The sequence below is a fragment of the Pavona decussata genome, unplaced genomic scaffold (genome assembly GCF_977016875.1).
Source record: "Pavona decussata unplaced genomic scaffold, jaPavDecu1.1 SCAFFOLD_32, whole genome shotgun sequence".
NCBI classification, from domain to species: Eukaryota; Metazoa; Cnidaria; class Anthozoa; order Scleractinia; family Agariciidae; genus Pavona; species Pavona decussata.
The window spans coordinates 101,018-112,500 of NW_028145455.1; the positions used below are offsets into that span (position 1 = coordinate 101,018).

Here is an 11,483-nt window from a genome sequence, read left to right on the forward strand (position 1 = left end):
TGGTCTACTAAATAAATATAGAAGCAAAAACACTCTTTCTTCTTTTATTTAAAAAAGACCACAGATACAAATCTGGAGCTACTGTGGCTTCTTTTGTAACTGTTAAATTAGTTTCTTTCTTAATTCCATCATTTCTTATAGATCATATTCGGTCTATATTTTTGTATATGAATAACAATAATTATTATTATTCACCAACAAAATTATATACATTATATACATGTCAATGAAATGAAATTATTTACAATAATATATATTTATTGCTTTGGTCTCTCTAAAGCTTTTTAATCTTTACACTTATCAGGATAATATTATCATTAGCATTAACAGAAAACAATAGCAAAATACAATATAATCATGAACAGAGCCAAAGATTGGCATGCACGACATGAAGTATGACAAAAGTAAAACACTTCGAATACTTAGCGTAAGTAGTCTTCCAAAACTGGAGGTTGAACATCAAAATATTCAGCTGTGAGGTTACCATATAGGCACGTAAAACAGTTCCGTAAAATGGCACCAACAATGTACATTTCCCCCACAGCACTCAAACCCATCTTTAAATTTTTTTTGAAGTCAAGAAATTTAAAGTCATTAATGATATCTCCAAAAATCCACTCAACCGACATTCGCACTTTACTCATTGACATATTGAATAACTCCATTTGTTGAGTGAGCCTTGCTGTATTTCTAAATGGAGCTTGCAAATGTATCCTCAATGGATACGCTGGATCACCATATATGCAAAGAGGAACGCCCACTGGTGAGAATGCATAGGTGTTTAAGTCACGAAGAAAACCTGACTCTGCCAACATAGCAGCATCATGCATCTTCCCTTCTGAAAATGAAAAAAAAATTATATGAAGATGAATATGTGTCAAATGGGTCAAATGCTCCAGGAGGTAAACCCTGATGTATCGCTGCCTTGAACGGGCCCCAACAGGCTAGTTTCTCTGAGGGTATATATATATAGACTGCAAATGTTCTCCAAGCAGTGCCTTTCTAGTCTGTTACAAACTCATCTTTGTCATTAGTCTGGGCCAGACTTAACTAAAACAGACGTAGTTTAAAATTATCTACATCATCTACATCCGCAGTTCATATATGAATCATTTCATATACTTTACATCATTTCACTCCTCTCACGGGAAAAATGGGAACATGTGTGGGTTGGTAGAGCATCGCACCAGTGACGCGGAGGTCGCGGGTTCGAATCCCGTTGAAGTCTGATTTATTTTTTTTTTTTTTTTTCAGGCTTCTAATTTCCAATTGCATAAATTGGAAAATTCACTGCGATGATCACTTCTCACTTTCATTAAAATTATTGTTGTTTACAAATGGGGAGTGGTGTAGCTACAATAGGTAGCTAAGATATGGAATACAAATTTATAGCTCATACCTACTGGACCAAACAGATTGGCAATAATTCCATTTGGCAAACTCACAGATTGGAATTTGAGGGCATGCACCCTTTTGTGTCCATTGTACACTAGCCTTTGGTCCTTTCCTGGACGACAGATTGGGCGCACTGTTCCGTCGATAAATCCGAAACAATTGTCGAGAGCAGCGCCAGCACGGTGAATAGCATTTGCGTACTCTTGCAGAGATGCAGGGCTTAACAAAAATTGATTCCATTGAGTTAGTCTCTGATGGTGATTTTGGTAAATAAAACTCATAACTTCTTTGGTGATCATGCTAATAACGGGAACGGGTCGTGCAAACCGTGCAATCATGTCGCTAAGGCGACAGGGATACGCAAATCGGCGAAGAAGCATGCACAATCCTTCAACACCATCGCATATGCTCCTCTGCTGGCACTTAATGACCAAAGGGATACCCAAAGCATCAGCCAATCTTGGAATATCTTGCTTTTCGACACGAAAGTCAGCTAAACACTCAGCTGGGTCCAAGGCATCAAAGTTAAAGGGTTCGTAGCTTTCGTGTGGAAACTCGGGATTTTTAGACTGATTAATATCGTAGAGGAGCATAAAATCGTCTTCGTCAATAATTCCATCTACGTAACATTCCAAAACTAAGTTTCTGGTCTGTTTGAACGACGCCATTTAGTTTAAAACCTCACTTTAAAACACTTTAAACGTGTCATTTACGACCATTTCACGTCACGTCTACAGTCACGTAAGCTTAATGTTTACAAGCGAAGGTGACCGACGACGTTCTCGTTCCCAGTTTTTTTCGGTAATGGTGTCACGTCCGCGTCATAGATTTGTCCGGTGCTTAAGGTCCCTAATTTTTTGTTTTGCTTTAATTAGTTAAAATGTTACTATCATACCTCAACAACAGATTTTTCTTTTCCAATCTCTTCTAAACGGTGAAAAGTTGAGAGGTGATGAAAGCAGCACTTTGCTCTTCAACTTTGCCAAGTGAGCCACAAAATTAATATTGACTTTTGAACTCAGTATGTATGCTTGGCAATAAATCTCATTATTTCAAAGGAAGAGGTGAAGTAACCTTTAATTATTTTAGATTTTGTCTATCATTACCTCTGGGGTGAGAACTGAAACATAAAAGAGGCAGGGTGCTAAACAGCAATACTTCAGCCAGTCAAGTGAGTGAAAATGTGCACTAATTGCATAATTTACAATGTGCTAATTACACTTGACTATGTTACAAAATATGTACCAATTAAACAATATTGCAATATGTTGCAGTTCTGATGTATATTGTCATATACTGATGACATTATTATACTGCAGAGTAATGTGGTCAGCTGGGATAATCCTCGAGTGTTAAGGAACACTTCAGTAATCAAGGGGCGATAATTTAGATTGTCTTCTTCGAAATGGCTGTTGCATACATAGAGAAACCATGGTTGACTGAGTTTGCCATCCCAGGATCTATTTAGTACTGTATCTCCCTCGCAGTTGGGTTTTGGGTGCATTCCCAGTAGCCCCATTTTGGCATCCACCATGGACATCTGTAAGGGTGACAGGTGAGGCAATAATATTTACATGTACTTTCCAAGCTTTTTTGCACATGCATGCGGTTTCTGCAGGATTTCAGTGTATCAGTACATTGCTCACCCGGTGCTACTGAACTCAACTTCCCAATTTTTTGCACAAGAGAATGAGGACTTGAATGTCTTTTCACGCAAGTGACAAACACCCTTGCAACCGCTCATATAAACCTGGCAGCTCTATTCCATAAAATAAACATGCTGTTTCATTCGTAACCACGCTTTCAACAGTTAATACGCATAAAATGTGGGACAAATACTTTTAATAAGCTTACACTAAAGTTCCAAGCCGATCTTGAGAAACAAGCTTACATTCTGGGCTTTCGCGATGACAGTCGTGAAGCACTGTGTGCATGGTTTCTAGTTTCTTCAGAACTGAACAAGAATCGAAATTGAAATCTACTATTTTGTCGACGTACAATATCTTCCTGAGACGACGAAAACCATAATCGTTTGCTTCATTACAAATCATATTCTTCACGACATACACTCGCTGGTAAATCTCAGCTCAGCTAAGAACATGTCGCTCGCAATTTCAATGTTGACGGCTCTACTAACCTAAAACAAAGTATAAACTGACATCTCATTCCAGCGGTCTTGATTAATCGTAGTGTTCAACTTCGTACTACCGCAAAAAAAACATGCTAACAGTAAATAAACAATAACTAAATACGACCGCGTTTTCCACCGTCGAGTCGCTACGGACAAATTCGCATAAACCTTTGGCATTTCGCGCATGCTCGTTACGGTTTACGAATGATTGACAGTTTTCTTTACTGGGGCGATCATCTATTTTGGAAAAGCGGCAAGATCAAAGGTAGCTGCCAGCCCCCCTGGTCCATGGTTTTTGGCCAAAACTGACTGAATTTTCAAATTGGAATTTTTCGCTTGTTTATTTCTCAAGGGATCACGGCGTGTCGTAAAACTCCCTTGGGAATCAATTTTGAGTGCAAATAACGCCCTAACAAGGAATTTTCTGTTTAACTCTCAACCTGACTTTCTTTTTGGGATCTGCAAAGGCTGGCCCAAGGGCTAGCAGGAAGAGCACCCACTCCCGCTAGGGCACTTCCTCCTCCTAGACCTCGCACTCCACCTAGCCCTCGCACTCCTCCTGAAACCTGTGTTTGCAACATTTTGTAGGCTTCTTTTGCGCTTGAGCGGAGACAAATAAGAAGAGTGAAATAATGAGTACCATGGGGATCGAGCGGACACAATAACGGACTGGGGAGAGAGTAAAATAATGAGTGGGGGATGATGGGAAGAGAGAAGGAAAAGGAGGCTAACTTTTCACTAGCTTCTCGCGGAAATCCGGCGCTATTTTGAAAACATTATATTGCAGAGGGTTCCACTTTCTTGCTCTTACCGTCGTCCTACGCGCCCCTTTTCCGAATTTCTTCTCCTTCTTTATGAAGGAACCTCTTCAAAGGAGAGAGCGTCACCTATCAAAGAACATTATTTGCTGTATATTGATGTGGTATCAAGTTATCTGTGACATGCTTGCGCGGGTTACTCTATTGCTGTGTACAAGACAACGTGTCGGCCAATTCTCGGTAGTTTGGTTAACATGGTCTGAATCGGACTAAACGTTTACATTTGATATTATCCGTATTGATATCGTTCTAATAGGAGGCGAGAGGAAGAGAGTTCTTGACCGATCAGCTTCATTTTAAGAAAACGAATCATGGTCGAAATAAAAACGTTCTTAACTGACTGTTTCTCTGGGGTATGTTCTTAGAATGTTCTTAAAATTGATTAATCTCAACCTAAACGTTCTTAGAAAAAGGGTTTTTGTAAAGTAAACTATAGCCGCGGGGGCTTTGACAGATTGTGCTTGTAAACTCGTAGAAGAAGCAAGTATTTGTCTGAAATTATGCCCGAGAATAAATTATGCCGATGCTAGCAGAGAGCGCAAACACTGTGTTCTGTAAAGAAGAGGGTCACTCCAGAAATCAGCTATTGTCTTAATCCACCAATAAAAGGTACACACTGAGTTAAGTTACTCACTGTTTTAATCAATCAATCAATCAACCAATCAATCAATCAATCAATCAATCAATCAATCAAGGTTTAATTTAAAATATATTACAAGTATTGGCTTGCTTGCCGCGCAAAGAGCTACAACTAATCGAGGCGAAGCAAGACGAACGCAAGAAAATTGACAGGTACACACTAAGACATTACGCGTATTTTCAAAGTTTTCCCAAATTGAGCAACGAGGGCAATTTGCGAAACCTTTGAAAATACAAGTGAAAATTAATCCTTAATTCAGTCTACGAGGACTACGCGATTACGCGTTTAAAACATAGAGGGAAACATTTTCTAAAAACTATCGAGGCACTTCGCGTAAAACACTCAGCCCCGGCCCGACGAAAAAACACTCATCCTTGTAAGCAAAACAAACAAACAAACAATTCACCTGTTTCTTAGCCAAAACGAGAAAAGTTGATTATTATATACGTGTATTTGTAAGAGAAAATACCAGTTTAATTCATGAGCAAACTAACAACAATTAAACCAAATGTTAGGCATCAATCAATTCATTCAGCTGCACTGTACATGTGAATAAAATTTCCACCGATATTGAAAATCACACGAACACAGATCGCTCAAAATAGCAAAGGGTGGGTTCAAAAAAGGAAAGGAACTTGCAGAGCAATTTCTTCCCCTGTACTCGAAATGCTCCTTCCCCCATCAAAAGGGCAGTGTTATTATGGTTCGGTTATCGTTCGTTGGAAGACGCCGTAGCGAGATGAAAGCACTTGGTCGCGGCCATAAATGATTTCAGTTTTTCAACCAAACAAATGCGATCAAGTTTTAAGCTTTTAATCTTTTGCTGTTTCTTGTAAGAAACGAAAGTTTACCTTTAGGAATTTCCTTTATGGCTGTAGTACTTGATTTCCAAGTATATTTGGCATCACACATACAGCACATTCGTTTTTGCTGCAGCAGCACAAAAAGAAGAAATCAACTAAATGTATAAGTGGCGCGCTCAGCCAATAACGAAGGAAGTATTTTCGCCGCTCGATCAATCAGGAGTGAGTAATTTTGCCCCCGGTGAAAGAAAATGAAGAAAAAATGCCTTCTGCTTCGACCAATCAGCATTCAGTAATTTTGCCCTCTATGTTATAAAGTACATAATACATACTATTTAAAATACTTTATATATCCTTAGGTTCATGCTTTTAACTCCGAGTAAAAGGGACTCACTCAATTTAAAAGAAGATCTCAATAAAATACTATATACATCTCAAGTCGATAGAAACTCATTTAACAGGAACTCCTTGATATGATATGTTAAATTTTATTTACCATGTAACTTACTGTTATCTTTGTTAGATATTCTTAGCAAACGATTAGTATTCTCAGGCAATCTTAACATGAGCCTCTGGCTTTAGAGATTGCCCACGCTCTCCCTGTGTTAGCGACATAAAATAAATTACTTAGTACTTAATTACTCATTTTAATAATCTGGCAAAGATTTCGTGATGGGCCGCTCTGCGCGATCGAGGACATGATTTATTAATAGATGCCTTTTTCAACTTATTTAACTATATGTATAATTAGGATTGCTTCCTTGTACTGAGTCATACATCTATTGTAATTGTGTTGTGCATGCAGTATAACAAATAAGTAAAGACTATTATTGCTTATATAAAAGTTGTCATTCAACTTTTAAATAAGCAACCTCATTTTACCTATAAGCTAAAATTGATTTTCCTCCACATGCACAACTCATACTTTTTTTGTTTAAACTGTTGCTGTGCTGAACTTTTGTTTACAGTAACGTTTCTTGGTATGTCTTGAGCTTTTGACTGTTTTTCGCTCCATTGCGACCTTTTAGGCACTTAAGGGTGGCAAATTTACTCTTGTAAAGCTCCAGAGACCTGCCGCTGACTGCAAAGGACAGGAAGATGAACAATCCTGTAAAGAATAATTGAAAAAGATCGTAGAATGTTTACGACACCTGTGATAAATGTCCATGGTCAATCTTTTAAGACCACAAATGTTTTGAAATATTTGGGCGTTGTTTTGGATAGCACTCTGTCGTTTAATGACCACTTAGAATTAAGAAAGGCGTTATCGAAGGTACTTGGAGTATTTTCCAGGGCAAGGCAAGCGTTAACACTGGAAGCTGCCAATCGAATTTATGCAGCCATGGTCTTGCCCACCCTTGATTATTGTGATGTCGTGTGGCAAGAGTCCAGTCAAGGAAATGATAAAGTGGTCGAGCGTCTACAGAGAAAAGCGGCGAGAATAATTTATTCTTCTACTTAGTTTATTCTTCTTTATTCTTCGGCAGAGCTGTCTACCGACGAAATCATCACCAATTTAGGTTCGGAGGCTAGTTAATGATGAGAGACACATCGCCTTAGCATGGTTTTTAGTAACGTCAGTAACTTATTAAAAGAAAAAAAGATGAAAAATAAATCCAGACTTGAGCGGAACTCGTCAACATATACAAGACCTTACGAAACCAAAGTATTGTGATCATTTGCTAAGACGGTCTATTTTTATTTTAATAATATATAAATACTTCACATAGAACAAAAGGCGCATGATCAAATGTACCTTGGAGACTGTTGAGAGCAACATACGGGTACCACAGGAATGCCAAAGGCTGGAAATTTGCAGCAATCCCAAGAATCCACGTGACCCCCATTACTGACAACATTTTGACACAAATCAGAGCTATGCCGGAACCATGTCGCTGATTGGTAACTCTTTGCGTTCTCTAAGGAAAGAAATATGTAATTATCCTCTACCATGGCAACCGATCGAATATCTAGAAAGTCAAAGACTCGTGAGTAAAGCAAGCCAACATTCCAACATTAGGGTGAATCGTGAGCCAATCAGTCAACATGATCACCGAGGTATTCTGAGCCAATCTATGAGTCGTTAGGACAATCAGTCAGTCAGTCAGTCAGTCAGTCAGTCAGTCGGATAGTCAGTCAGTCCGGTCAGCCCTTCAGTCGGTAGATTAATCAGACACCAGACAGCCGGCCATCAATTCATCACTGAGACACTCTCTCAATAAGCAATTAGTGAGTCAGTCACGATTAGTCTGGAAGTCGCTCATGCTAGCTGACCTATAATATTCCTATTTTTAATCACATATCTTCCCCGTTGAAAATAAAAAAAACAAATTTTCCAGTATTACGAAATTTGTGGCTGACATTTTCTGAAATAAACTTTAGATTTTCGTTACAACCAAATCCGAATTTCTGAAGTGATATCCAACGAAATTAAATGAACTGTTGGGTGCCCCTGAGCCACCTGGTCAGTAAGTCACTCATTCACCCTCTGTTAGCAACCAAACCAGCTACAAGTCAGTCAGTCAGTCACATCCGAGTCCGGTCAGTCGATTACTGGCCAGACAGTCGGATAGTAAACCAGGCAGTCTAGCTTGTTACTCAGCGATAAATGGTTCGTCAGCCAGTCGCGCGAGACCCTTAAGCTAGTCAAGCTATTAGTCAGTCAGTGGTAGCCACATAGCAAACCATCAGCCGCAAATTATAATATTTGAGGTTTTTAAATGAGTGTCGCAGAATGAAAACTCTTAATTGAAAACCGCTTTATTTAGAAATTAAGTGAAGTATTTTGTTAGCCAGCCAATCAGCAAGTTAATCTACAAGAGAGGGACTGCAACATCCCTTAGTCTGGTGATTGGAAAGGAATGTAGTTAATATATTGAGTATCAGTGGTCTTACTACCTTCCTTGTTTTGACGATGTCGATCAAAGTGTGTCCCAAAGCAATCACATTGAAGAGCAGTAGCAGTGCAACTGGCAAAACAAACGAATAGAGAAGGCCTCTAGGCTCAGATATGAAACAGGCTGCTTCTCCTTGCCCTTTAAAACAAAACACTTGAATTATGGAGTATTCATTCCGGCTAAATATTTATTTAGAATTTTTAAATAATGTCGATTGTTGAAATAATCTTTAAAAACCAATCATACTAGTCATTAAAATTTAAGTAACTTGCGGCGGCTACTTGCAGTTCATTTTAGACAGAAACCAAAGCATATCAAAACATCTACGGTAGGTATAGGGGAGATTACTTAACCATTCTAAGGTAATCCCTAAATATTTTGGTTTTCTCGAGTACTAAGCCAGGCTGCAATTGCCGAGATCGTTTAGACAGCAACACTCTAACAGCTGGACAAACGTGGCTCCCAACACTCAGTCTGATTATAAAAAGCACTTGCAACGCTCACTTACCATAACCAAAATATCCCCTTTTGATAATTTGGTCAATTATCACACAGATGGATACGACCAATGCCGGAGTTCCCCAGGCATACAAGCAGTATCCGATGAGACGTTTCTTGTGGTTTCCTTGATGATTTGACACAACTGCAACTACGTATAGATAAAAAATGTATTAAATAATGAAATAAAACTGTCATATAAATGGGAGAAGAGAAAAGTTAATCAAATTAAGATTTCTGGATTGTCACCACTGAAAACAACTCAGAGCTTGACTATAGATATCTTGACATTTGTGCAACACTAAAATTTTTATTCTTGTTGATAGGTCAGTGTGTTAGTATTTTATGTTTCAAAGGCAAAACTATCGGCTATGTGTATAGACATAGCGACAAATATATGCTGTCTTTTCCCAGACATTGGAAGCTAATACGACAACTTACAGCTGTAGGAACTAAGTTAGGTTGTCTATGAGGCGTACTATATTCATGAACGATGGAATTAGGGCATCTTTTTAAGGTGATTCATTGAAAGCCAATTAAATATTATCATAAGAATCAAAGTCCTCTCCCTCTTTCTTGTAAATAGAAAACTGGAGGCGATGTCAAGTCCAGCGAATTGCCTACAAAGCCAGACATTGGTACGTTTACGTGATCGTTCATAACACGATTAAATGACATCCCACTCGGCCTCTTTAAAAGTAGTACCACTAAAAATTCCATTTTTCTGATTATTAGAAGTAGAATATGTATGTAAGAAATACATATGGTTGGATTCAACTTACCCGAAGTGGTAAAAGTCCGGTGTACATCATATGCCATGACATTCATCCAAGTGAAGGAGGACAGGACAAAGAAATGAAGAAGAACCGCAATCACCAGACACTGCTCTTGATTTGGTGTCTTCACTGCTGAGAAAAACATGGCTTGGTACACCAGCAGAGACAGCGCCAAGTTGATTATGATTTTCCCTGGCAAGTTACGGAGTTCAGCAAACAGTATGTGCGTGATCAACAGAAGAACAAGAGACACCATCGACACAATGCAACCAATGGAAGTGAGAATTTGGAGAGATGCATATGCATCCGTTGTTTTGGTCTTAACGATGCTTTGTACGCTCACCGTTGCCGTCGCGTTTCTTGAAAAATTCACGCACAGCAGCAATTTGTCATTGTGAATTGTGTAAGATGTGTTGCTGTAAATCTTGTTGTGAGGCTTAATGTAGACGGTACCGTTGGGTAGCTGTTCGTAATCGCTTTGATTAAATGGTATGCAAAAACAGCTCTGCCTTAATCCTGTTTCGTTCCTTGTATTGCTTTCGGATGCGTTTAATTTATTTTGTGTATGACAACTCTGTGATCGCGCTGCGGAGGCAATCATTTTACATTTTCCAGTGTACGGGTCGTACACCTCATAAACGGCACAGGACCATGATACGTACTTGATAGTTTGCTGCAGTCTCATAATATTGTTATGGACTACGATACTGTACTTGGATGTGGAACTAAAATCAAATAAGATTGTGAGTGCCGGCGGTGGTCTAACGGAAGCCGGTCCTGTGCAGGGGACATTCAGCCATGGTTTAATACCGTTACACTGGGCGCATTGCGGGTTTTTAAATCGTCTAAAGTTAGGGAAAAAACCTACACAAATTGGGAAGGCGTAACGCAGACATTCTGTTTGGCAGTATGATTCAGTCTTCTCTTGGCTACCGTCTAAACAATCGTGGAAACGAGGGATGCATTGTTTCAAATATTTTCGCTGAAAAAAACTCGGACTCTTTCCAACTGTGCAATTCGTGTGCAAAAAGTCCATGCTATCGCTAAAATTAAAAGCTGTCGTGTTAAACCATTTCCTACAACCGAAGTAAAGCCTCCAGTAGGTCGTATTCACAGCACTGTTGCATCTTGCGCAGAAGATATTTCTGTAGGTCACGTGACTGTCTTTGTCAAACACAGGCAAGTTATCTAAAAGGTCATTTTTGTCCTCATCCTGGCATTTTTGGCGCACGCTCATATCTCTCCAGTTCCTTGGACACGTGCTCCAGACAATATCGCCTTCGTACCACCAACCTTCGTCGACGTCAGTCACGTCGCTATAGTTGGGAAGGCAGGTTCTCTTCCGGCTCAGTGGATTTCCTAGAGGGTTAACGCTTTTTCTGCACCTATCAAAAACATGATATACGCCATGTAAAATAATTAGATGCATTGTTTATAGTGTCAGCAAACTATGCTACCAAGTTGCAGGGACTCCATTCAAACCAACGAAAAACAAATGATTCAAACTGAATAGAAAGATTATAAA

General features: G+C 39.1%; 2 protein-coding genes across 2 annotated transcripts in view; both read right to left on the minus strand.

Annotated features, from left to right (window-relative positions):
- Nucleotides 1-28: 28 nt before the first annotated feature.
- LOC146484453 (uncharacterized) lies at nt 29-2,110 on the minus strand. Its single transcript, XM_085104493.1, has 2 exons — nt 1,400-2,110; nt 29-838 (listed from the first exon to the last, which is right to left on the minus strand). Exons 1-2 carry the CDS (start codon nt 2,061-2,063, stop codon nt 423-425), a joined length of 1,080 nt encoding a protein of 359 aa, XP_084960619.1. The 5' UTR covers nt 2,064-2,110; the 3' UTR covers nt 29-422.
- Nucleotides 2,111-5,020: 2,910 nt separating this feature from the next.
- The window catches only part of LOC146484454 (uncharacterized), a 15,239-nt gene continuing 8,776 nt past the window's right edge, over nt 5,021-11,483 (minus strand). The window contains exons 5-9 of the mRNA XM_085104535.1: nt 9,965-11,343; nt 9,193-9,333; nt 8,686-8,822; nt 7,544-7,706; nt 5,021-6,895 (exon numbers count right to left, since the gene is read on the minus strand). Coding sequence (XP_084960661.1) covers nt 6,750-6,895; nt 7,544-7,706; nt 8,686-8,822; nt 9,193-9,333; nt 9,965-11,343 — 1,966 coding nt within the window. The 3' untranslated portion in view covers nt 5,021-6,749. The remainder of the gene's footprint in view (nt 6,896-7,543; nt 7,707-8,685; nt 8,823-9,192; nt 9,334-9,964; nt 11,344-11,483) is intronic.

Bases quoted from the DNA above. Each gene is read 5' to 3' on its own strand.
- LOC146484453 (XM_085104493.1), bottom strand. From the start codon at position 2,063: ATGGCGTCGTTCAAACAGACCAGAAACTTAGTTTTGGAATGTTACGTA. The intron at 839-1,399 runs GTATGAGCTATA...TTTCATTTTCAG, and splicing joins CAATCTGTTTGGTCCAGTAG to AAGGGAAGATGCATGATGCT.